General features: G+C 65.1%; 6 protein-coding genes across 7 annotated transcripts; 4 read left to right on the plus strand and 2 right to left on the minus strand.

Annotated features, from left to right (window-relative positions):
- Positions 1 to 5: 5 nt before the first annotated feature.
- On the plus strand, positions 6 to 2,967 carry CHLRE_08g382700v5 (uncharacterized protein). The gene is made up of 4 exons (XM_043065305.1): positions 6 to 333; positions 479 to 837; positions 1,152 to 1,448; positions 1,690 to 2,967. Exons 1-4 carry the CDS (start codon positions 291 to 293, stop codon positions 1,852 to 1,854), a joined length of 864 nt encoding a protein of 287 aa, XP_042922306.1. The 5' UTR covers positions 6 to 290; the 3' UTR covers positions 1,855 to 2,967.
- Positions 2,968 to 3,015: 48 nt separating this feature from the next.
- CHLRE_08g382716v5 (uncharacterized protein) lies at positions 3,016 to 5,337 on the plus strand. 2 transcript variants are annotated; one of them, XM_043065307.1, is made up of 5 exons: positions 3,016 to 3,199; positions 3,344 to 3,511; positions 3,753 to 3,946; positions 4,333 to 4,662; positions 4,857 to 5,337. In XM_043065307.1, the coding sequence occupies exons 2-3, from the start codon at positions 3,509 to 3,511 to the stop codon at positions 3,915 to 3,917; spliced, it is 168 nt and encodes a 55-aa protein (XP_042922308.1). In that variant the 5' UTR covers positions 3,016 to 3,199; positions 3,344 to 3,508; the 3' UTR covers positions 3,918 to 3,946; positions 4,333 to 4,662; positions 4,857 to 5,337. The 2 variants fall into 2 exon arrangements, with proteins under 2 accessions (XP_042922308.1, XP_042922307.1); XM_043065306.1 differs by having other exon boundaries at positions 3,753 to 4,662.
- Positions 5,338 to 5,665: 328 nt separating this feature from the next.
- CHLRE_08g382750v5 (uncharacterized protein) lies at positions 5,666 to 9,263 on the plus strand. Its single transcript, XM_001694267.2, has 2 exons — positions 5,666 to 5,852; positions 5,993 to 9,263. The coding sequence occupies exons 1-2, from the start codon at positions 5,813 to 5,815 to the stop codon at positions 8,551 to 8,553; spliced, it is 2,601 nt and encodes an 866-aa protein (XP_001694319.2). The 5' UTR covers positions 5,666 to 5,812; the 3' UTR covers positions 8,554 to 9,263.
- A 530-nt stretch (positions 9,264 to 9,793) lies between these two features.
- On the minus strand, positions 9,794 to 17,968 carry CHLRE_08g382800v5 (uncharacterized protein). The gene is made up of 15 exons (XM_043065308.1): positions 17,813 to 17,968; positions 17,314 to 17,684; positions 17,084 to 17,119; positions 16,543 to 16,704; positions 16,148 to 16,284; positions 14,971 to 15,079; positions 14,708 to 14,804; positions 14,335 to 14,525; positions 13,833 to 13,991; positions 13,294 to 13,449; positions 12,772 to 12,849; positions 12,159 to 12,296; positions 11,739 to 11,882; positions 11,270 to 11,445; positions 9,794 to 10,973 (listed from the first exon to the last, which is right to left on the minus strand). The coding sequence occupies exons 2-15, from the start codon at positions 17,662 to 17,664 to the stop codon at positions 10,847 to 10,849; spliced, it is 2,061 nt and encodes a 686-aa protein (XP_042922309.1). The 5' UTR covers positions 17,665 to 17,684; positions 17,813 to 17,968; the 3' UTR covers positions 9,794 to 10,846.
- Positions 17,969 to 18,109: 141 nt separating this feature from the next.
- CHLRE_08g382825v5 (uncharacterized protein) lies at positions 18,110 to 20,065 on the minus strand. The gene is made up of 2 exons (XM_043065309.1): positions 19,878 to 20,065; positions 18,110 to 19,750 (listed from the first exon to the last, which is right to left on the minus strand). Exons 1-2 carry the CDS (start codon positions 20,026 to 20,028, stop codon positions 19,233 to 19,235), a joined length of 669 nt encoding a protein of 222 aa, XP_042922310.1. The 5' UTR covers positions 20,029 to 20,065; the 3' UTR covers positions 18,110 to 19,232.
- A 100-nt stretch (positions 20,066 to 20,165) lies between these two features.
- Positions 20,166 to 22,439, plus strand: CHLRE_08g382850v5 (uncharacterized protein). Its single transcript, XM_001694266.2, has 3 exons — positions 20,166 to 20,301; positions 20,423 to 20,585; positions 20,984 to 22,439. Exons 1-3 carry the CDS (start codon positions 20,219 to 20,221, stop codon positions 21,041 to 21,043), a joined length of 306 nt encoding a protein of 101 aa, XP_001694318.1. The 5' UTR covers positions 20,166 to 20,218; the 3' UTR covers positions 21,044 to 22,439.
- The last annotated feature ends 32 nt before the right edge of the window (positions 22,440 to 22,471 follow it).

The raw sequence follows: 22,471 nt of genomic DNA on the forward strand, positions 1-22,471 counted from the left end.
CTGGCAGCCGTCAGCCCCAGGGAGACCCCGTGGGGAGACCCCCTGGTCCGCCCGGAGTTTGATCTTTCTGTTGACAGCTGCAATAGCGGGGGAATTGTGTGCAGCCGGGTAGTGTACATTTTAAAATATGACAATACCAGAAATATCAATTTTATGGGGTAAGTACAGGGCAGGCAGCGACAGTCCCTCGTTTCACAAACCTTCGCTAGTCCCTCCTTGAGGTGAATTATGGACGAAATAACAATGTTGAGCACTCCTTGAGCTCGCACTGTCGGGTTTGTGCTGGTAAAATGGAGGGCCCTGCCCGGCCTGGCCCCCCGAACGCAGCAGCAGGTGCGAGCTGCTCCCTCGCGGAGCGCCCTTCGACCCAGACAAATGCATATGTAGCACCATGCGTATGCAACTCCCAGCAGCAGCTGCTCGCCCTCCCACCATAGTCTCTCATTGTTTTCCGCCTTGCCGCGTGTTCTGAAACCAGGCTGTCGCTGGGAGAGGCTCCCGCTGCTGGCCCAGGCGCTCGTTGCGTCCCACGCCGGCGTCCGCACGGCCGCCGCCGACCTCGCGCGCTGCAGCTGGGCCTGTGCGGAGGCGGTGCGCGCCGCGCTCGCCTCCCCGCAGCACCTGGCGCGGGCGGTGCGCGTGGACCGCGGCCCCTCCGCCCCGCTGTTGGGATGGCTGCTGGAGCACGGCTCCGCCATGCCGCCGCTCAAGCTCTACGCGTACGACTCATGCGCCCCCGGCACCCCTGTGAGGGAGGTGGTGTTGCACGGCCCCTGGGGCGAGTGGCGTGTGCACGGCCTGGAGGCCAAGCCGGGCATGACCACGCGCGAGTTGGGGGTGAGCGCGCCACGCTTAGCTGCTGCATGCATCGCCCGCCAGGGTTGGTGCGCATGATGACCCTGTCCTGTCCATACTTGCTTGAATACCGCCCAGGCATGATGCCGGGGGGCTGTTGCTCTGGGTGGGTGGCGCCTCGCCTAGGCCCGCAGCTCTGCCCGGCTGCCCAGCAAGCCCTGGGCGCCCTGTCTTACACGCACTTGCCGGTATTTACTACCTCCCATACGGCATGTGTTGAACAGCATGCGTGTCGTGCCGCACGCACACACCTGTGTGTGTGTGTGTGTGTGTATGTGTTCCGCGCCCCCCTGCAGGACCTGGCTGCTGCCCGGCTGCCGCGGCGCCACAGGCACCAGCACGCGGGCCATTTCCGCCTGGTGGTCGACGGCAGGAAGCAGCCGCAGCGGCTCATGCTGGACGTGGCCCAGGAGGGGCTGCTGGGCGGCGGCGCGGCGCTGCACATGCGCGGCTGGCCCCCGGCGCCCGGCCCCAACAGCAGCGGCAGCCAGTCTGTGGTCCTGAGGCCGCTGTACGTGAAGACGCTGACGGGCAAGACCATCACGCTGCAGGACGTGCACTCCGACCTGGACGTGTACGACCTGAAGTGCATGGTGCGTTACTGTTACAGTTATAGTTTGCAGTTATGATTATAGCTGCAGTGTTTCATTAGTTGGTGCCCAGTATGTGGGGAACGCGGGCAGTGGCTGTCCATGCATGCCTCCTGCCAGTGCCGGTGGCTTGTGCTGCTCCCACGTTCAACGCGCCGTTACCGGCCCCGAGCCCCTACTGACGGTTTGCTCCTGCTGCTTCTACTATACCGCTGCTGCTGCCGTCTGCTGCGGTCGCCCACAGATTGACGAGCTAGAGGGCATCCCACCGGACGAGCAGCGGCTCGTCTTCGCGGGCAGGCAGCTCGAGGACGCTGACACCCTGGCGTCCTACAACATCTCAAAGGAGTCCACCCTGCATCTCATCCTGAGGCTGGGCCACCCAGGCGTGGCGATCCAGGTGTCATGAGGGGCGGCGGCTGGCGGCGGGAGTGGCGGGTGGGTGCTGGCGGGTGCGGTGGATGTGGTGGCGGGTGGCGGGCGGCGGGTGGTGGGTGATTGCCTGCTGTGGGCGCGGCTGAAGGGGTGGCGGGGCGGTGGCGGAGCGGTGGCGGGGTAGTGGCAGGGAGGTGGTGACTGGCCGGGGGAGGGGTGACATTCATGTTCTTATCAGGAAAAGGGGGCGGGGAAGAGGTAGGTGTAATGACGGGTATCTGCCCCGGACCTCTGGGACGTGCCACCTACTACCATCCGTAGTAGCAGGGTGTGCCACGCGAGCTGACGAACAGCACGAAGTGCCGCAGCGCATGCGCGGATGTGCACATGTGTGCAGCTGGCAATCGCAACTTGAGGTGCTGTGTGAATTGCATCGCGTTGTGCTGCAGATTCATAACATGCTTTGGGAATAGATGCGATGGGACGGGGTAAGTGGCAGGATTGCGTAGTCCCGTGGTGTGCACAGCGTATGCTCTGTTGCCAGAATGTTTAGGGCTGGGTAGCGGTACAAGTGAGGCGGGCAAGGCCCATTCCCTTACGGCTCTAGGCAGAAAGAAGCAATGGGCTGAAGTGACGCTGGATGAGTGGCCAGTCTGGTCGGTAGGGTGGCCGGTGTGCTCTCAGGCTTGACTGCCAATAGACCTCTGATGATGACACGAGCTCACGCCGTCTGCTTTGTGAACGTGTACAGGATGCGGAAGACTGGCTACATGCAGCAGGCCAGTCCCCACCACCCCGTGAGGGGCCGGGATCAGTAGTCCTTACCTTACTAATGTGTGGAAATGGACGGTCTTAACTCTTCACTGTCCCACTGAGTGCAATGCTATTTCTGCCTGGATCTCCTGCCGCACTGACCAGCTCTGGCTACACGTGTACTCCGGTGCCCCTCCCCTCCCCCCTTTGCCCGTGCCAGCCGTCCGTCAGCCCCCCTGGTCAGCCCGGAGCGAGCAGAGTGGGAATTTTGTCTTTGTATTGAAGCTGCAATAGCGGCATGTACTGGGATGCCGAACAGCTAAGGTGCTGCGGGAACTGGTAGGAGCCCACGAGTTACGGCCCCGCAATAGCGGGGGAATTGTGTGCAGGGTAGTGTACACAGAAAATATGACAATACCAAACATAACAATAATAATGGGGTGATTACAGGACAGGCAGCGACAGTCTCCCGTTTCACAAACTTTCTCTAGGTGCTTTTCCTCCTTGATGTGAAGTATGGACATATCGACGAAACAACAATTTCGAGCACTCCTTGAGCTCGCACTGTCGGCTTTGTGCTGGTGAAATGGAGGGCCCTGCCCAGCCTGGCCCCCCAAACGCAGCAGGTGCGAGCTGCTCCCTCGCGGAGCGCCCTTCGACCCAGACAAATGCATACGTAGCACCATGCATGCGTATGCAACCCAGCAGCTGCTCGCCCTCCCATCATAGTCTCTCATTGTTTTCCCCCTTGCCGCGTGTTCTGAAACCAGGCTGTCGCTGGGAGAGGCTCCCGCTGCTGGCCCCCGGCGCCCGGCCCCAACAGCAGCGGCAGCCAGTCTGTGGTCCTGAGGCCGCTGTACGTGAAGACGCTGACGGGCAAGACCATCACGCTGCAGGACGTGCACTCCGACCTGGACGTGTACGACCTGAAGTGCATGGTGCGTTACTGTTACAGTTATAGTTTGCAGTTATGATTATAGCTGCAGTGTTTCATTAGTTGGTGCCCAGTATGTGGGGAACGCGGGCAGTGGCTGTCCATGCATGCCTCCTGCCAGTGCCGGTGGCTTGTGCTGCTCCCACGTTCAACGCGCCGTTACCGGCCCCGAGCCCCTACTGACGGTTTGCTCCTGCTGCTTCTACTATACCGCTGCTGCTGCCGTCTGCTGCGGTCGCCCACAGATTGACGAGCTAGAGGGCATCCCACCGGACGAGCAGCGGCTCGTCTTCGCGGGCAGGCAGCTCGAGGACGCTGACACCCTGGCGTCCTACAACATCTCAAAGGAGTCCACCCTGCATCTCATCCTGAGGCTGGGCCACCCAGGCGTGGCGATCCAGGTGTCATGAGGGGCGGCGGCTGGCGGCGGGAGTGGCGGGTGGGTGCTGGCGGGTGCGGTGGATGTGGTGGCGGGTGGCGGGCGGCGGGTGGTGGGTGATTGCCTGCTGTGGGCGCGGCTGAAGGGGTGGCGGGGCGGTGGCGGAGCGGTGGCGGGGTAGTGGCAGGGAGGTGGTGACTGGCCGGGGGAGGGGTGACATTCATGTTCTTATCAGGAAAAGGGGCCGGGGAAGAGGTAGGTGTAATGACGGGTATCTGCCCCGGACCTCTGGGACGTGCCACCTACTACCATCCGTAGTAGCAGGGTGTGCCACGCGAGCTGACGAACAGCACGAAGTGCCGCAGCGCATGCGCGGATGTGCACATGTGTGCAGCTGGCAATCGCAACTTGAGGTGCTGTGTGAATTGCATCGCGTTGTGCTGCAGATTCATAACATGCTTTGGGAATAGATGCGATGGGACGGGGTAAGTGGCAGGATTGCGTAGTCCCGTGGTGTGCACAGCGTATGCTCTGTTGCCAGAATGTTTAGGGCTGGGTAGCGGTACAAGTGAGGCGGGCAAGGCCCATTCCCTTACGGCTCTAGGCAGAAAGAAGCAATGGGCTGAAGTGACGCTGGATGAGTGGCCAGTCTGGTCGGTAGGGTGGCCGGTGTGCTCTCAGGCTTGACTGCCAATAGACCTCTGATGATGACACGAGCTCACGCCGTCTGCTTTGTGAACGTGTACAGGATGCGGAAGACTGGCTACATGCAGCAGGCCAGTCCCCACCACCCCGTGAGGGGCCGGGATCAGTAGTCCTTACCTTACTAATGTGTGGAAATGGACGGTCTTAACTCTTCACTGTCCCACTGAGTGCAATGCTATTTCTGCCTGGATCTCCTGCCGCACTGACCAGCTCTGGCTACACGTGTACTCCGGTGCCCCTCCCCTCCCCCCTTTGCCCGTGCCAGCCGTCCGTCAGCCCCCCTGGTCAGCCCGGAGCGAGCAGAGTGTCGGTGGAGGTATTGGATTGACAGATTCATAACATGCTTTGGGAATAGATGCGATGGGACGGGGTAAGTGGCAGGATTGCGTAGTCCCGTGGTGTGCACAGCGTATGCTCTGTTGCCAGAATGTTTAGGGCTGGGTAGCGGTACAAGTGAGGCGGGCAAGGCCCATTCCCTTACGGCTCTAGGCAGAAAGAAGCAATGGGCTGAAGTGACGCTGGATGAGTGGCCAGTCTGGTCGGTAGGGTGGCCGGTGTGCTCTCAGGCTTGACTGCCAATAGACCTCTGATGATGACACGAGCTCACGCCGTCTGCTTTGTGAACGTGTACAGGATGCGGAAGACTGGCTACATGCAGCAGGCCAGTCCCCACCACCCCGTGAGGGGCCGGGATCAGTAGTCCTTACCTTACTAATGTGTGGAAATGGACGGTCTTAACTCTTCACTGTCCCACTGAGTGCAATGCTATTTCTGCCTGGATCTCCTGCCGCACTGACCAGCTCTGGCTACACGTGTACTCCGGTGCCCCTCCCCTCCCCCCTTTGCCCGTGCCAGCCGTCCGTCAGCCCCCCTGGTCAGCCCGGAGCGAGCAGAGTGGGAATTTTGTCTTTGTATTGAAGCTGCAATAGCGGCATGTACTGGGATGCCGAACAGCTAAGGTGCTGCGGGAACTGGTAGGAGCCCACGAGTTACGGCCCCGCAATAGCGGGGGAATTGTGTGCAGGGTAGTGTACACAGAAAATATGACAATACCAAACATAACAATAATAATGGGGTGATTACAGGACAGGCAGCGACAGTCTCCCGTTTCACAAACTTTCTCTAGGTGCTTTTCCTCCTTGATGTGAAGTATGGACATATCGACGAAACAACAATTTCGAGCACTCCTTGAGCTCGCACTGTCGGCTTTGTGCTGGTGAAATGGAGGGCCCTGCCCAGCCTGGCCCCCCAAACGCAGCAGGTGCGAGCTGCTCCCTCGCGGAGCGCCCTTCGACCCAGACAAATGCATACGTAGCACCATGCGTATGCAACCAAGCAACTGCTCGCCCTCCCATCATAGTCTCGCATTGTTTCCCCCCTCGCTGCGTGTTCTGAAACCAGGCTGTCGCTGGGAGAGGCTCCCGCTGCTGGCCCAGGCGCTCGTTGCGTCCCACGCCGGCGTCCGCACGGCCGCCGCCGACCTCGCGCGCTGCAGCTGGGCCTGTGCGGAGGCGGTGCGCGCCGCGCTCGCCTCCCCGCAGCACCTGGCGCGGGCGGTGCGCGTGGACCGCGGCCCCTCCGCCCCGCTGTTGGGATGGCTGCTGGAGCACGGCCCCGCCATGCAGGCTGCGGGGCTCACGCCATCCTTCATCCGGGCCACTGCGCGGCACATGCTTCAGCTCTATGAGGTGCAGGAGGACTTCTTCGGCGACGGCCTGAAGGCGCTGGGCGCGGCGGCGCTGCGGCGGCACCGCGACGCCGCCGCCGCTGAGCTCGCCGACGTGCTGCAGGGCAGCTCGGCGTGGATGGCGGCGGCGGCCTACACGGTGCAGCCACTGCTCGACACCGTGGGCGGCTGCGAGGCGGCGGCGCTCCGCCTGCTGTGCCTCCTGCAGCAGCAGCAGCAGCAGCAGCAACCACCACACGAGGACGAGCCGCCGCCGCCGCCGCAGCAGCAGCAGCAGCAGCGCCGAACCCTGGGCTGGGATTTCGTGGACGCCTGGGATGAGGACTGGGCGGCCGGCGCGGCAACCTACCTGGCCGGCCGCCTGGCGAGCGAGGCTGCCGCCGCGGCCGACACTGCCGTCGCCGCCGCCGCTGACCCGGCCACGGGCACGGCCGCCTCCGCCGCCGCTGCCGCCGCCGCTGCTTCCGCCGCCGCCCTGTCGCACCAGGTGGGCGAGCTGCTGTGTGGTGCCTGCGCCCAGGCGCCGGCGGTGGCGCTGGCGCTGGCGGGGCATGCGCGGCTGCTTGGCGTGGTGGCGGCGCGCGCGCCTGGCGCCCTGGGGCGGGTCTTGGACGCCGCTTGCGAGGCGGGGCGCGAGGAGGTGGTGCTGCAGCTGCTGCAGCACCAGCCGCTGGAGCAGCACCTGCTGCGCTGGTTGGGCAGCAGCAGGGCGGCGGCGGCGGCCCACGGAGGGGGGGTTCACTGGGACGACGCGCGGGTAGCCGCGCTGGCTCGGCAGGCCGCGGACTGGCTGCTACGCCGCGAAGGCGAGGGCGAAGCGGCAGCCGCGGCGGCGGCGGCAGCGTCTGAGACGGCGGCGGCGCCTGAGGCAGTGGAGGGCGCTGGCGCTGCCGCCGCGCAGCCGCCGCCAAAGCCGAAGCCTCCGCCGCCTCCGCCGCCGGCGACTGGCCTGGCAGAGGCGCTGCTGGCGGCGCTGGACTGCAGTCGGGCGGCGGTGTTGGAGGCGCTCACTGCCCACGGGCGCTTCCTGGCCGCTGCATTGGCCCAGATGCCGCTCCTGACGGCAACGCCAGGCGGCGGGGAGCGCCTGGGCGCGGCGCTTGTGTCAGGCTACCGCCGGCCTCCCACCCGACACATGGCGGCGGCGGTGCTGTCGCGTCGGCAGTGCCTGGATGCCGCGGTCGCGCACGCGCCCGGGCAGCTTGGGGCGGTGCTGTCGCTGGCGATCGGGTCGGGCCGCATGCAGGACGCCGGGATGCTCGTGGTGCGGCCGGACCTGCTTGATGCGCTGGTGGCCGGCGGCGAGGAGTGTGCCAGACACCTGGTGCGGGCGCTGGACTGCGCCGCCACGCAGCGGCCGTGCTCCATGCTGGAGGCGCTGCTGTCGCACGCGGGGTTCGTCGGCTTCATGGCGGCGACGGAGGGCAGGGCGGAGGAGCTGGGCGAGGCGCTGGAGGCGGCGTGCCGCACCGGCCACGGCGCCGCCGTGCGGCTGATGGTCGGCAGCGGCGGCGCCATGGCGGCGGTGCTGGGCCGCTGCCCGTGCCTGGCGCTCTCGGCCTTCCTGCAGGCGTGCGAGCGCGGCAATGCGGAGGCGGTGGCGGCGATGGCGGGCCACGGCCCGCTGCTGGCCGCCTTTGTGGCGCGCGCGCCGCAGGACCTGGGCAAGGGCCTGGCGCGGGCGTGCGAGCACCATCACGGCTCGGTGGTGCGCGTGCTGCTGCGCCAGCCCGCCTACCTGGCCGCCGCCGCCACACACGCGGTGGAGCAGCTGGGCGAGGCGCTGCGGTACGCGGCCGCCGTCGGCAAGGGCGAGTGCGTGCGGCTGCTGGTCGGCAGCGACGTCTTCATGGGCGCGGTGCTGGCGGGGGCGCGGGAGCGGGCGGGCCTGGCGTTCCAGCAGGCGTGCGGCTCGGGCTGCGAGGAGGCGGTGGCGGCGCTGCTGGCGCACGGGCCGCTGATGGCCGCCCTGGTTGCCCACGCGCCGGAGCAGCTGGGCGAGGGCCTGGTGGCGGCGTGTGCTCGGGGCCGGCCGGCGGTGGTGCAGATGCTGCTGGCGCACGGCGGCCTGGCGGCGGCGGTGCGCGGGCACGCGGCGCCGCTGCTGCTGGAGGCGGTGGCGCGGGCGCGGGAGTATGGGCACGTGTCGCTGGTGCAGGCGCTGGTGGAGTACCGGCTGGTGGGGGGTGCGGCGCGGCAGCTGCTGCCGGCTGCAGTGCAGCTGGGGTCGCGGTTGCGTACTAGGTGTGGCAGGTTGATAAGAACTAGGAGCTAGTAGGTTGTGGAGCTGCTATCTAACACAGGATAGGCCGGCCAGCGCGGCGCGGCAAATCGGAGGTTTGACGGCAAGCGGTTGCGTTGTGAGGTGTAAATCCTGACGCTTCCCTGCGCATGCCATGAGACTGGGTCTTCGTGAGGCCGTTATATTGTGTGAGAGGGGTATCCGGGGGGGGGGACAATTCTTTCGAATCTCAAAATCATTTATCCTGTTGTTTTGTGTGTGTGTTTGGGGGGGGGGCGTCAGGCGGGGCACCGCACGCAGAACACCCGCCTGCGCCCGCTTGTGCGCAGACCGGGAACCAGGTGTATCACCATTTACCCTGCATGGGCATGCCGTGCGTGTGTATGTGCGTGCATGCGTGCATTCATACGAGTGAAGGTATTGGCCATTCCACCTGCTCAACAAGGTTTCATTGCAAGTATAAATCTGTACATATTACATAAGCATGTGGTAGTGGCGGGATCAGCCGAGAATGTGTAGGTGTGGCTGATATGCGGCATCCGGTGCAGAAGGACGCGTAGGTCACGTTGAGGGCGTGGATAACAGCGTGGGTTAGGTACAGCATAGCGGACCCACGCGCAGGTCGATGTGACCAGAGCTGGCTGGGAGCCGCTACGGTAGCAAACATGAGCGCGAGGAAAGGAGTGGCGAAAGCACGTCAAGAAGTGAGAGGCAGGAGGCTTGGCGTGTAAGGGTGCTCTCGCCAATCCAACCCGAAGGAGACTGGCGGGGTGCGGCGTCGGGCGGTCGGGGCAAAGTCAAGATGATCCACAGCTGCAACAAACGCGAGGAGCACGGCAGCACGTCGCAGTGCAGGAAGCAAGAGGATGGCGCAGGGGGACCGACCGGGTTGCGACGGGGAAGATCTCACGGGCCTCAAGCTGTGTGTGATTTCGGGCACCCTGGTCACCGGGTGTTGCACCAATCAACCGATCGGCTACCCACGTCGTATACACCCAAGGAATACACATACACCGATACACGCCCCCGGCAGCTTGCCTGCGACACCCCGCAAGCCGGTACGATGCACCCCGGCCACTGACGTGCGCACGCCGTTGAATTCTACCGTAGTACAAGTAAGAGCAGAGGGTGATGAGAGACTAGTTCCCGTTGTGACTGCTGCAATCCCGGCCCACAAGTGTGCGCACGCCCCATACGGTGCACCCATACTTCGGGGGTTGTGCGAACTTATGAGCGTCGTCGCGCGGGACAGCGGAACGCCTGGAATGGTGCACGGTCGTGGGTGTTACAGCGCTTGGTTGGTCGGCTTTGGCTTTGCCCCACCACGTCTGAAAGGCACGCACACACACTGGCATACCCACAGGTTGTTTGCCCCCACGTAATCACGATCTCCAGAGCTTGCCAGCAACACCCGCCACCCTCTGGCATGGCAGTCTCAGCTGCCGCAGTGTGTGTGCGCGTGCACGCCCCTTGGCGGCCTGGCAACACGACACACCGCCCCCACCCACCTACTCTACACCCGCAGCACCGCCTCACAGAAAAGCCGGGGTCCCCATTCGAATCAAGAAACAAGGAATAGCAAGCCGACCTGCCTGCTCAAAGGTTCAGTCCAGTTCGGGTCCGGCGCATGCTGCTGGCCACCCCTCACCCGTGCCACCCCCGTACTGTTCAACGACGTCATTCACATTCTTTATCATGCGGCTTGAAACAAGTTCTCAAATAGCGTTCATGTCCTGACAAGTCCCAGCAAGGTCCTCGCGTGCTCCTAGCCAGCAGCATTGCGTGGCCGTGCGCTGCTGCCCACGCGTGCGTACCGGCACCCTTCGCAGAGCAGCAAGCGGCGGCCCATCAAGCCTTACACACAACCGCATGCAACGTGCAAGTAGTCCCGTGCTGCATCGAAGCCCCCATACACACACACACACATTTGCTGCTGAAGGGCCGCTCTCACCCCAAAACCGAGCGCCCCTCCCCCGTGCGCGGCCACATGCCTGCCCCTGGCCCCTGCCACGGCGGCGTGCCCTGCCCTGCCCTGCAATGCAATGCAGTGTTCTGCACCCGCACTGCCCATTGCGAAGCTATATGCTACAACACACAAAGCACGCTCAGACAGACGCACACACGCTCGTGCCAAGTTCTGAAAACGCAAGCCTGTCATCAAAAACGCGCCGGCGCCGTGGCTGCCGCATTCCCTGCGCCTTCGCGTCTCTCGGTGCCTCAAGTCTAGTCTCAACGACGTGCGTCACCATCTGCGCGTCGCCTGCCGCCTTGCACAAGACGCGCCGTGTGCGCACACGCTGTCGCGCGTTTGGCGCCCCGTGCGTCTCTACCTCTGCGCCGTCTGCAGGCCGCCCTGCTGCTGCTGCTGCTGTGACGAGGGCGGGTGTGCCTGCGTCACGGGCCGCGCGCGGCCGTCCTCCCCAATGGCCAGGCGGTCGTCGTAGAAGGACAGGCTGTGGGCGCGGGGCACGGCGCACGGGGCGAGGGCGGCAGGATAGGAGGTGAGCGCGACTGGCACCAGGCGGTGGGCAGGGGATATGGAGGCGGCGGCACAGACTGATGGAATGCACCCAACACATACGCGTAGTCCTGGCCAAGCTTGCCATCCCTGTCCTCCGCGCTCTATCTATTTAGTTTACTTTGGGATTGGGATGAACTACCCCAGCCCCCCAGCCCCTCAGCCCCACCCACCCACCCACCCAGCCACCACCCACACCCACCCACCCCAGCCCCGCACCCACCCACCCACCTGTCGGGCGCGTGGCCGTCCCGCAGCAGGTCAAAGAACTCCTCGCGGCTGATCTTGCCGTCGCCGTTGGTGTCCGCCTCGCGCAGCATCAGCTTGGCCTCCGCCAGCCGCTCCGCGTCGCCCTCGTACGCCTCCAGCCGCCCGCCCAGGCCCAGCGCCGCGGCGGCGCCAGACACCTGCGGGGGAGGGGTGGTGGGTGGTGGGTGGGGGGGAGGGGTTTACAATCATGACTAGTTAGGGAAGTGGTAGACGGTAGACCATGGGGGTGGAGGGGGGTGGGAGGGAGGGGTGGCTGGGGAGGCGTGTGGTGTGATGAGCCAGGCAGCAGGTCTCAGTGCTGTGGCGAACACCGTTGTCCCAGCATTTCTAGGAGCGCAAACTATGCCAGCTGCCCCTCCTGCATGGCAGCATCCGATCCCCAAGCCTGCATTTTCCACACCGCCCGCCACGGCCCCCGCGAGGCACCCACCGCTGAGCCCACCACCTGCGCCAGGCCGCCCGCCGGCGCCCCCGGCGCGGGCCTCAGCGGCGGCAGCTGCTGCAGCAGCTCGTCCAGGCTGATGAAGCCGTCGCCGTCGTGGTCCATCTTGCGGAACGCGTGGTCCAGGTACGTCTGCGGGGCGGCGGGGCGGGGGTTACATTCATGGTAAGCTCAGGAAGTGGTAGACGGTGGCGAGAGAGGTTGAGAGAGGGGGTAGCGACCTAGCGGGTGAAGGGGTGCGTGGGGGACAGGTCTTGGGCCGACCACGTGCAGCCCACCCAACCAGATATGCAGCCCCGTCCAAACCGGGCCTGCTGCCCCCCTCCCCTCCCCTCCCCTCCCCTCCCCTCCCCTCCCCTCCCCTCCCCTCCCCTCCCCCCCAAACTGCCTCCCTCCTGCGCAGCGCACCTGCCAGTTCTGTTCCGACTGCACCTGGTCCCAGTCCATGAGCGTGGCGATGAACTCCGACAGGTCCACGGTGCCGTTGTGGTCGCTGTCCACGCGCCGCATGAGGTTCTCAATCTCGTTGTCCGCCAGCACGTAGCCCTGCGAGCGAGCGCGCGTACCGGTATGGCAGGCACAGTGGTTGCGGCGGCGCAAACCCCGTGTCGGCAGGTGTGGGCTCCAGACCAGTGGCGATGCACTACAGTGCTCGCACTGAGCCGCAGCCCAGCAACCCTCTGCCCGGCTGAGTGAAAATGCCCCTCGGGGCCGCCGAGGCCCACCCCCTCCCCCTCCCCCTTGCAACGCCTGATGTTTTTACTTGCTGTCCCCTGCTTGTATCCTGTTCCCATGCTTGTATCCTGTACACAGCGTTTTTAACTCCCCCTATGTCCCCGCCTCAACGCCCCCCCAACCTGTCCAAGCCCTCTGGGTGCGCCCTTCCCCTCTGCCCTGTCCTCATGCCTTCTCCCGGGCACGTACAGCGGCGCTGGGCCCCCAGCCGCCTTGCCGCTTGTCACACACGCCCCCCAGACCCCGGTGCACAGCGCCTTCCCCCGCCAGTGTGTTGGGTGCGCACCTGGCGGCGCAGGCCGGACGACAGCTCCTCAAACGAGATGGCGCCGCTGCCGTCCGTGTCCAGCTCGTTGAACAGGTCCTGAGGGGCGAGCCAGGCGGGCAGGGTCACATTCATGTATTATGTCAGAAGTGAAGGCGTAGCCAGGAACAGTAGTCCTGCAGGCGCGTTGTTACCGGTGTCCGGAGGAGGGAGGCGAGGCAGGCGGGTCCGTCCATGACTTCTGACGAGACCCGAGCGCCCACACGCCGGTCGGAAGCCCCAGCTGCTTCTCGCACTTCTGGCATAACTTTGGAGCTGCTCTGGACTGCTACTTCCACCTGCCGCTACACTGCCCAAGCCCGCCCGACAACCTATGGGGACGTACAGTAGCTCGCTTATGCGGCTGCAGCTTCTCCTTGCAGCGCAACTGTTTCCTCACGGGATTGGTTCAGCGTTATCCCCCCCCCAAAGCCCCGTTTGCCTGCATCCCACACTCCCGCCCTCCAGCCATCGCAGCGCCCTGCCAGTTCCTCCCACTCCCACCTGCAGGTTCCCCAGCGCGGTGCGCGCCTTGCGGCTGACGCCGTGCGGCTTCTGGCCGGCGGCGGCGGCGCCGGTCATCTCGTCGCGGATCTCGTCCACGATGATCTTGAGCACCAGCTGCTTCAGGTGCCCAAAGGTGGAGAAGCGCTGCAGGCGCTGTGGGGGGAGGCGCGAGGAGGAGGGCAGCACGGGGCCGGGGAGCGCCGTGTCAGCGGCACGGCATGGTAGTGATGGACGACGGCGCGGGACTTCAAGCCGCCGCCAGCCGAGCACCCCATGCAAGGAGCGCTGCACAGTCCGCTGCCTACACATTGTGGCGACCGCCGCCGCATCACGTGCCCACTAACCTGTGCCGCCCTCCACCCTTCGGCCTCCCGTCTCCTCCCCTTCTCCTCCCCCCCAGCTCCCGCCCCCAAGACTGTCTACCATCTACCACTTCCTTACCTAATCATACGTGTACCCCCCACTTCGTCTGCAGTCTTCAGTGCATCCTGTACCGCTTTTCCAAACATCCTTGCAACCCCCCCCCCCAAACCCACCTGCACCACGCTGCCCTGCAGCGGCAGGTCGCGCGCGCGGCCCTCCTCGGACAGCCAGGGGTGCTCCAGCGCGGCGAAGGCGGAGGGGCGCTGCGCGGGGTCGCGCTGCAGCAGCCGCTTCAGCAGGTCCACCGCGCTGGGCGACAGCTGCTTCAGCTCCTGGGGGCGAGCAGGATCGAGGAGGGTCAGAAGCAGCAGGGGGGCAACAGCGGGAACGGGGAGGTGTGGCAGGCGGTTTCCGGGCTTACAATACCATGTCGCTAAACAGCCCGGCTGCCTCTCGCCGCCTTCCACCCGCTGAGCTCGGCCCGCCCGATCAACTGGTCCACACACTGTCTCGCTCCAATCCCGGCTTGCAGCACCCAGAGCCTTCCGTCCCTCCCAGTCCCAACCAACCCTGCCCCGCCCTCCAGCCAGGCAGCCACACGAGCACGGCCGCCCGCCTCCCCTTCCCCGGCCCCGCCTTCCCCCCTCCCCGGCTCCGCCTCCCCCGCCGCCGCACCTGCGCGTCCCAGTTGACGTCCTGCGTGAGGATGGCCTTCCACACGTCGCTGAGCGTCTGCGTGCGCACGTCCTCCCAGAACGGGAAGCGGCCCGTCAGCAGCTGGTAGGTGAGCATGCCCACGCTCCAGATGTCGCACTTCTCGTCGTACGACTGCAGCACCAGCTCCGGAGCCATGTAGGCGGGCGTGCCTGCGCAGGCGGGCAGGGGGCGCGCGGGGAGGCAGGCAGGCACGGTCAGTAAGGCAGGCACGCTGAGAAGTAGGCGATGCGAACTCAGTCCGGGAGGGAGGAAGGGGCTGGGTGGGTTTGCGTTGAACCAGCGCAGCCCGCCCGCCCGCCCGCCCAGCAAGCCGGGTAGCTGGGGCGCCTACCCGAGCGCGAGGTGAGTTTGGGCTCGTCGGGCCAGTGGCGGATGGACAGGCCAAAGTCGGTGGCCTTGAGTGGCGACTCGTCGTCGTGGCGCAGGAACTGCGCGGAGGTAGGGCGCCGGCAGGGAGCAGGCGTTACACCGGGTGACGGAAGTGAGGTACACCCCACACGCGCCCCTGCCCTCCGGCCCTCCGGCTTTCCGGCCCGTCTCGCACCCTCCCTTCTTTGGGAGTAATATATTACCTCCCCCCTCAGAACATCTCACCAGGAAGTTGTCCGGCTTGACGTCGCGGTAGATGATTCCCTTGGCGTGGCACTGGCTGATGAAGCGCAGGATGGAGCGCGTCAGCCGCGCAATGTACTTCTCAGAGTACCTGGGAGGAGGGCGGAATGGAGAGGGAGATGGGTGCACAGAGCGTGCGCGGCGTGTGCGTAAGGGGCTGCGTGCGGATCCCGTGTGTGTGTGTGTGTGTGTGTGTGTGTGTGTGTGTGTGTGTGTGTGTGTGTGTGTGTGTGTGTGTGTGTGTTAAACAAAGAATCAAACGGAACAAAATTCCGCCATACACGCGCGCGCAGTTACCAACAAATACCGACGCCGGTTACCGAGTGTGTGTGTGTGTGTGTGTGTGTGTGTGTGTGTGTGTGTGTGCAGGTAGCCGCGGCGGAGTTGTAGCTGGCATTTGTGGATGCGGGTGGCCATGCAGCCACGTCTGCCTGTGCCGACACGCACCGCCCCCGCCCCACCGAGCCGGATACACCCCTCCTGGCGGTGGCACAGTGTTTTCCTACACCCTCGCGGGCCACGTCGCCGTCCTGCCACAACACACCCTCCAGCCGCTTCTACCTCGCCCCATGACCCCCGCCTCATGACCCGCCGCCAGCCGCATCGGCGCCAGCCGCCCACGCACCAGGCGGCGCAGCCCTCCGTAACAATGGCTGCCTCTGCTGGCTGGCTGGCTGGCTGGCCGCACACTGGCACATCACCTGGATGCAGTCCAAGTCCCGTTCCCACCGGTCCGCCACTCCAAGGACCTGTCGTCGCCCATCCTCTCCTCCCTTCCCACCTCCCGATCCCACTTCAGCATTCACACGCACTCCGTCCTCCTCATCGTGCAGTGCCCTTGATGCCGCCCCCGCCCGCACCACTGCCCCCCCCACCACCTCCCAGCCGCCGCCGAGGCCTCCAGGACAACCTCCCACCACGCTCCTCCAGCCCCCAGCCGCCAGCGCCCCTCTCTCACTTTCTCCCCCTCCCCTGGCTTCTGGATTCTGGGTCTCAGTCCATCCATCTGGAGTGGGTTCTGACTGCCCTCCCTCCGTCTCCTCCCCTCCCCTTCCCTCTTCTCCCCTGCCCCTCCCCTTACCTCTTCTCCCCTGCCCTTCCCTCGTGCCGCCTGGCCCCCCTGCCGCCAGCCCCCCCCTCCCCTGCCCGCCCGACCCACTTGTGCGCCTCGATGCGCTCCAGCAGCGCGCCACCCTCACACAGCTCCATGACCAGGTGGATGGAGTCGTCGTCCTCAAACACGTCCCGCAGGTTGACCGCGTCCAGGCTGTAGCCCAGCTGCTGCATGATCTCCACCTACACACACAGTGTGCGGGCGCATGGGGTGCGCAACAGAGCGGGAGAGGGGCGCGCGCCGCGGCGTGTGAATGTGGGTTGGGCAGGGACCGGTACTGCAAACCACGCCACGACAAAGAGCGCCGCTGCAGCGCGGCGCGAAGCCGCGCACTGGCCAGCTACCCCGTTGCTCCTGTTTGTTCCGGACCCCAGGCCGGCCCAGCCCAGACCATCCCCAGGTTAGGCGAGGTCTGTCTTAGACCACCGCCGCCGCCCCACCTCGGTGCGCAGTTTGAGCAGGTAGCGCGGCGTGGGCAGGCCGCGCTTGGGCACCTTGGGGATGGTCTTCACCGCGGCCGTCTTGCCGGTGGCTTTCTCCACCACCTCGCGCACCACCCCGAAGCTGCCGGCGCCAATCACGCGCCCCAGGTGGTACTTGTCCTGCAAAGCATTTGGGGGCGGAGGGCGGGGGGTGGGGTGACGGGCAGGCAGGCAGGCAGGCAGGCAGGCAGGCAGGCAGGCAGGCAGGCAGGCAGGCAGGCAGGCATGCAGGCAGGCGACACGCGGGTGGGCGGGGGTGCGCTGGCGCCAGTAGGGCCCAATGGGGGCGCCACGTGCGCAGCCGAGCTGGCAAGACCGGCGACGGTCAAGGCACAAAGCTCGAGGTGCCCGAGGCGCCTGACCCACATGGGTGGTTGCCAGTACCCTCTAGGCCAGCCCCGGATGAGGGTACCCGGGCACGAGGCCAACGCTGCGCTTGGCGCGGCGCGACACAGCCTAGCGTCCCCGGTCGGATGCGCACAGTTGCCCAGGTGCTCACCACCAGGTTGCGCGGGAAGCCGAAGACGTTGGTGACCTGCACGGGCGGGACCGGTGCGGGGCGCACAGTTCAGCGGTGAGGGCTACCTGTGCCAGCGCGTGCCGGCAGGGGTGCAGCCGTTTTGGAGTGTCGAAACTCGTGTGTCACAGCGCCACCGTTTTGCGGCCGCTTCTCTACTCTTCACGCTTGGGTATTCTTCCTAGATGTATATTCCCGCGGCAGCCACCCACCATATGGGGCTCCAGCTCGGTGCGCCCTGGCAAGCGCAGAACGCCCTCATCGCTGGCGCTGGACGTGTAGTCAGTTGAGTTTGCGATGACCGATTCACGCTGGCGGCTCTGGACGATGCGCCATGTCGGCGAGCTGGGACGCACAGCGAGCCCCGAGAGCTCGGGCAACCCCGGAATGAACGTCCCACATGTTGTGGCCCCACGCCCAGAAAACTCTGCAGTTTGCGGAGCCGCAGCGCCACTCTGCTGGTTGCGTAGTGGCGCGCTGTACTTTGCATTACAGACCACGGATACAGTCCTTCCGCCCGCGCGAGCCTGGTTGCCCTGGCGCTGGCCAGCTGTGCCCTTCATTTTGGGCTCTTTGCTATAACCTGCAGGTGAAAATCCATGTCAACGCGGGTAGGACCGGCGCAAGCACCGTCGCCAAGCCCGTCCCGAACAAACAGCCCTGGCCCCAAGCCAACGGTCGCTGACGAGGTGCTCGGTAGCCTTTTCTTACCGGTCTATTCACAGATGCTCCGATAACCGCTGCTGAGAGCTCCCAGGACGCCTGCGATGCTTTGGGAGCCCTTTCCGACTGCAGACACAAATAAGCTATAAATTATACCGACGCAAAGGAAAGAATGTGTGGTGTATAGGTCACAGGCTTGGAAGCAAGATAAAGAAAGCGGGGGACGGGTACAAGCAAGTACCAATCCATCCAGTGCAACGGCCGTGCCGTGCCAGGGTGCACCCGACATTCGGCCGCGCCTATGATATGAACAGCAGATCACACACGAATCAAGGAGGAGATCAGGATGTTAAAAGAAGGGAAGGGAAGAGGCACACGTGAATCGGGAGCCGTGTCAGAACTCCGGTGCCGTACACAATGACCGCGCACTTTTCCTTGTCAACCCTCGCCCCACCAAGCATCACACCTCAGCACCCAAATGCAACGTATGAATCAACCGCACGGCCCAGACCTCCTCCGACCATGCGCTGCCTGCCACAATGTGCACCCGTCCACACCGCTTTAATTGCTGCGGCCCCCTGCGGCCCCTTTCCGGGGCCAGCCCAGCATCAGTCGCGCTGCTGCCACCCCGCCACCCCGGTTGCGCTTCACCCAAGATTTCCACACGTCAACCGGCTTAGTCGTGATCCCGCAAACCGCACGCTACCCGATTGCTCGCCCCACCACGACACCAACATCAAAAAAGATCCCTTATCCTCGCGTCTCTGCTCTCCGACTGGGCCTCATGGCCCGCAGCGCACCCTGCTCTGGACCACCACCCTTCGGACGCGCCCTCAGTGTACGGCCCCCGGTCACTTTGGGGGCATGAACCTCCATGCTCATTTCCCCCCGCCCGCCGACGTACAACAGCACACGCATGCGGTCATGTCAGACCTGACGGACAGCCACCCCGTGCCTTCTCGTGCGCAGCGCCACGAGTCGCTCGCCAGGCAAGCGACATGGCGCCATCGGCGGCAGCCACCGCCGTCGCCAAGACCTTAAAGCTTACAGCCGCCCCGCAGCCGTCTCGCAGACAAGAAATGAGAGCCACCGCAGCAGCTGTGTGTGTATGTGTGAGTGTGTGTGTGTGTATGTGTGTGTGTGTGTCCCTGGGCGACTGGGCGATGCGCCAACAGCGTGGCGGCGTGCGCCCGCCGCACGGCCTGGTAGCCGGCCTACTGGGCATTGGGGCTGGGTGGTGGTGGGCGATGGTTGGTGGTGATGGTGGTAGTGGGGCGTCGCCGCCCGGCACGAGGGCCACAGGCTGGCATGGCCCGGGGCGCTGGGGCGAGGCGAGCGGGCCCAGGGCATCCCACACGCAGCCGGCCGGCTTGTTGCCTCACAGGCGCCGCGCGGTTCCCTCCCGGAACAATCGAAGTCTGGTCTACCGCATGTTGGCTGTACGGCGATTACACCCACAGCCCTGCTTTCACGAGCCGGCTGGGGAGTTGCCCGGGCGCCCTGCCGGCTGCGTCGCCCTGTAGGCGGCCGGCTGCACAAGGAGCGGCTGCTGCTGCAGGCGGCGCAGGTGCTCCGGGCCCCACGCCACACCTGGCAGCGGCTGTTGCTGCTGCTGCTGCACGAAGCTTCCCGGGCCGGACATAGCATTGTTGGCGTTGTAACTGGCAGCTGCTTGTGCTGGCGGTGCTGCGGTGGGTGCGCCGGAGGATGGTCCTGGTATGGCGGCTCCGAGTTGCTGCGGCTGGGGCGCGAAGCCCGGCGGCACCATGCCTGGGTTGAGGAAATGGCCGTGATGGCTGGCGGCCCAGCTGCTGGGGGCAGCTGCGCCGGCTGCCTGGGCCGGTGAGCGCTGCGGCTGAGGCGCAAACGCCGGCACCGTCGAAGCGGCTGTAGCTGTGGTTGGCGGCCAGACTGCCGTGCCAGGCCAAGGCTGCTGCAACGGCGCAAATCTAGAGCTGGCTTCACATTGCGGGTTCGTAGGAGCCTCTGTTGGTTGCAGGTGGCGAGGGGGAAAGCAGGGCGCGACACCAAGTGTGGGGGGCTGTGTCAGAGGGCGCGTGGGCGCGGCTCGTTGTCTGGGACCCCCGGTCTCTGCCGCGCGCTGCATGCTTACCCGCCATTTCCACTTCGTCGTCGTCCGAGTCCACTAGGTCCGGGATGTCCACGAACGTGTAGTCGAGCTGCTTGCACAGCCCCTCGATATCTGCGCGAGGCACACCAGTTGGCCAGCACGGCGCAGAGACCTGTTGGTTGCTGTTGCTCATGGTGTTATTCGTTTGGTTATTTATGAGACAAGTGAAGACACAGTACTGTATGTACAGAGACAAAGCAGAATCGTCTTGGCGAGGACCATGCAGAGCACAAATATTTGTTCCCACGTCCTTTGCTGCGTTTCAAACGTGCCGTTGCCATAATTTATCCCATATACCTACCTTACATTGCAATTCACAGCAAATGAGCGCTGCTGCTGAAGTCCGTTCGCTCTTCCGCGCGTTCCTTCGCGCGGGCAAGCATTACCCCAATTACAACATTCGCGAGTAGGTCAAACAATGCAAAGAGCTATGCTAACTGCTCTGCCAGCACGGTGTGGGCGAAGGGCAACGTCATATGGATGGGTCTCACGCGCACTTCGGTGCACTCTACTATTTGCGGACGCAGGTATATCCAGCGACGCGCGCGTGAGGGTTTCCATGACGCAGCAAAGCTAACGGATCCGTCGGCGGTCAAGTCGCTGCTGGAGCTGGGCCGCCAGGAGCTGGAGGTGGTGAAGCGGCAGTCGCTGGTGTATGGCCTCTACGGGCGAAAGTTCAAAAACGTCCTGGTGAGGGGAGCCGGGGCTGCATCGAGTTTGTGGAGTCGGAGGCTTCTAGGACTGGCGTGGGCGTGTGGGCGTCTGGGGGTGGTGGAGGTGGGGTCGTGTGGTGGGGTTGCAGGAGTGGGCGTGCCACCAGCAGAGCCACGCACTGTCAAGGTCGCGGGTCGCGCCTCCCGGTGGCCCTCGCCGACTGTTGAACGGCTTACCGCTTTGCCGAGCGCGGTCTCTCCCCACCACGACCGCATGACCTGGCTGCCTCCTACGTGCCTTTTGGATCCATCGACGGCTCCAGCCTGCCCTGAAGCCAAATGCCCCCCCGCCCCGCTGCCGTCCCGCCTTGCACCTCTGATGCCCCTGCTGCGCCCCGCACTGCCGCCACCCCAACCCACCCACCCACCCTACAGGAGCTGGACCTGCCGCAGGTCCAGCCCGCAGGCAAGCCCCCCGCCGCCGCCAGCCTCTGAGCGTGAGCTAGCGGAGTGCTGGCTAGGGACGTGAGGCCGCCGCCGGCAGGGCCGCTCCTCGGTCCGCGCCGTCGGCCGCCGCCGCCGCCTGGGCCGGTGCAGCGGGCCTACAAGCCCCGGGCGGCTGCCGTACCTGCTTACCCGGGCGCGAGCCCGTCAGGCGGGGTTGGAGCTGAAGCCGGCGGCTGCGCAGAAGCTGGGAGCGGGGCGGCAGCAGGCAGCGGTGGAGCATGGTTGAACGCATGTCGCATGCTGGTTAGCTCGTCTGAGAGTGATGGGAGGGCTTACAGAAGCCTCTAGCTACAGAAGCCTCTAGGAGAGGTCATGGCAAGCAGGTGGGGGGGGGGTTTGCAGCGTGGGTGGCGTACTGGCTGGCGGCCGGCGGGTGCCCTGCCGATGAGGAGGCGGCTGACCCTGCTGGTGGGCCGGCTTACACAAGCAGCAACGCGAGGCTGGTGATGGCCTCGGGTGAGGGCGGCGAGACCAGCGCGGCCCGCATGGCAGCAGCTCCCGCGCCTCTGAGCCGGATGGCATCGGGAGGCTGGAGCGCCGCGCCTTGCCGGGCACTGTCAGGCACAGCGGAACACCGCAAGGCTCGTCACCGGTTGCGCGGACCGCCAGCTTGCTAAGGCTTGGGTTGTCGATCAAGCTTAGAGAGAGGCGGGCTCTGCCGCGTGCCGGCCGCGCAGCAGCACGCAGGCTGTGCAGCGATGGCTAACTGCCTGGCTAGGGGATGGGGTTTTGGCCGCCGCCAGAAGTTGGATTAGACTGGTCAACACATGGTGTTTGGGTTACGGTGGCGCTGGCATCGTTGTGAGTGTATGGTTGAGCTTACTGACACGGAGTGGGCGGCATGTTCGCGTATACATTCTATAAGCATGTGACTGGAGGGAGGGGCCGTGGGTGATGCAATGGCGGCTCGGGCGCTGCTGGAAGAATGTGACACCCGGCAGGTACAGGTGGCTGCAGAGGTTTGGTTTGCGGTCATGCAGAAGTGCGTTGCGGGCGTTAGGAAACGTATATGTAGACCTGCGTTGCGTGGGCTAAGGATTTGGCTTGTTGTGGAGCACAGCAGCAGCGCAAGTTGCTGAACGCAGGACGCGTGGGCGGTGGGGCAACGGCGTGGCGTTGTACACGCAGGAGGGCACGGAACGCAGTGCACGTTTGAGCACCTGGGGAGGTTCGCCGCGTTCCCCGCCATGTGTTTCATGCCCTACGGATAGAAACGTTGCTGATTTAGGTGCTGACTTTCCGTGTGAAAGGTAGTGTCGGCACCGCTGAGCTGGGCACAAACTATGGTTGGGATGAAGGGGGGCATGGGCCGCGGCATTTCCCCGCCATTTTGCCCATGTTTTGTCAGTCCGTTTCGCCGCACTCCTTAATACCGTCTATGAACGATAATCAGCAGACACGTTCCGGCCTGGTGGG

Source organism: Chlamydomonas reinhardtii, chromosome 8 (genome assembly GCF_000002595.2).
Source record: "Chlamydomonas reinhardtii strain CC-503 cw92 mt+ chromosome 8, whole genome shotgun sequence".
Lineage (NCBI taxonomy): Eukaryota > Viridiplantae > Chlorophyta > Chlorophyceae > Chlamydomonadales > Chlamydomonadaceae > Chlamydomonas > Chlamydomonas reinhardtii.

Bases quoted from the DNA above. Each gene is read 5' to 3' on its own strand.
- CHLRE_08g382700v5 (XM_043065305.1), top strand. From the start codon at position 291: ATGGAGGGCCCTGCCCGGCCTGGCCCCCCGAACGCAGCAGCAG. The intron at 838-1,151 runs GTGAGCGCGCCA...GCCCCCCTGCAG, and splicing joins TGACCACGCGCGAGTTGGGG to GACCTGGCTGCTGCCCGGCT. The intron at 1,449-1,689 runs GTGCGTTACTGT...GGTCGCCCACAG, and splicing joins TGTACGACCTGAAGTGCATG to ATTGACGAGCTAGAGGGCAT.
- CHLRE_08g382750v5 (XM_001694267.2), top strand. From the start codon at position 5,813: ATGGAGGGCCCTGCCCAGCCTGGCCCCCCAAACGCAGCAG. The intron at 5,853-5,992 runs GTGCGAGCTGCT...TTCTGAAACCAG, and splicing joins TGGCCCCCCAAACGCAGCAG to GCTGTCGCTGGGAGAGGCTC.
- CHLRE_08g382800v5 (XM_043065308.1), bottom strand. From the start codon at position 17,664: ATGAAGGGCACAGCTGGCCAGCGCCAGGGCAACCAGGCTCGCGCGGGC. The intron at 17,120-17,313 runs GTGGGTGGCTGC...CCGCCCGTGCAG, and splicing joins CCGAGCTGGAGCCCCATATG to GTCACCAACGTCTTCGGCTT. The intron at 11,446-11,738 runs GTGGGTGCCTCG...CCTCCCCCGCAG, and splicing joins CGCAGGTGGTGGGCTCAGCG to GTGTCTGGCGCCGCCGCGGC.
- CHLRE_08g382825v5 (XM_043065309.1), bottom strand. From the start codon at position 20,028: ATGAGCAACAGCAACCAACAGGTCTCTGCGCCGTGCTGGCCAACTGGT. The intron at 19,751-19,877 runs GTAAGCATGCAG...TGCAACCAACAG, and splicing joins CGACGAAGTGGAAATGGCGG to AGGCTCCTACGAACCCGCAA.
- CHLRE_08g382850v5 (XM_001694266.2), top strand. From the start codon at position 20,219: ATGAGCGCTGCTGCTGAAGTCCGTTCGCTCTTCCGCGCGTTCCTTCGC. The intron at 20,302-20,422 runs GTAGGTCAAACA...TTGCGGACGCAG, and splicing joins CCCAATTACAACATTCGCGA to GTATATCCAGCGACGCGCGC. The intron at 20,586-20,983 runs GTGAGGGGAGCC...CCCACCCTACAG, and splicing joins GAAAGTTCAAAAACGTCCTG to GAGCTGGACCTGCCGCAGGT.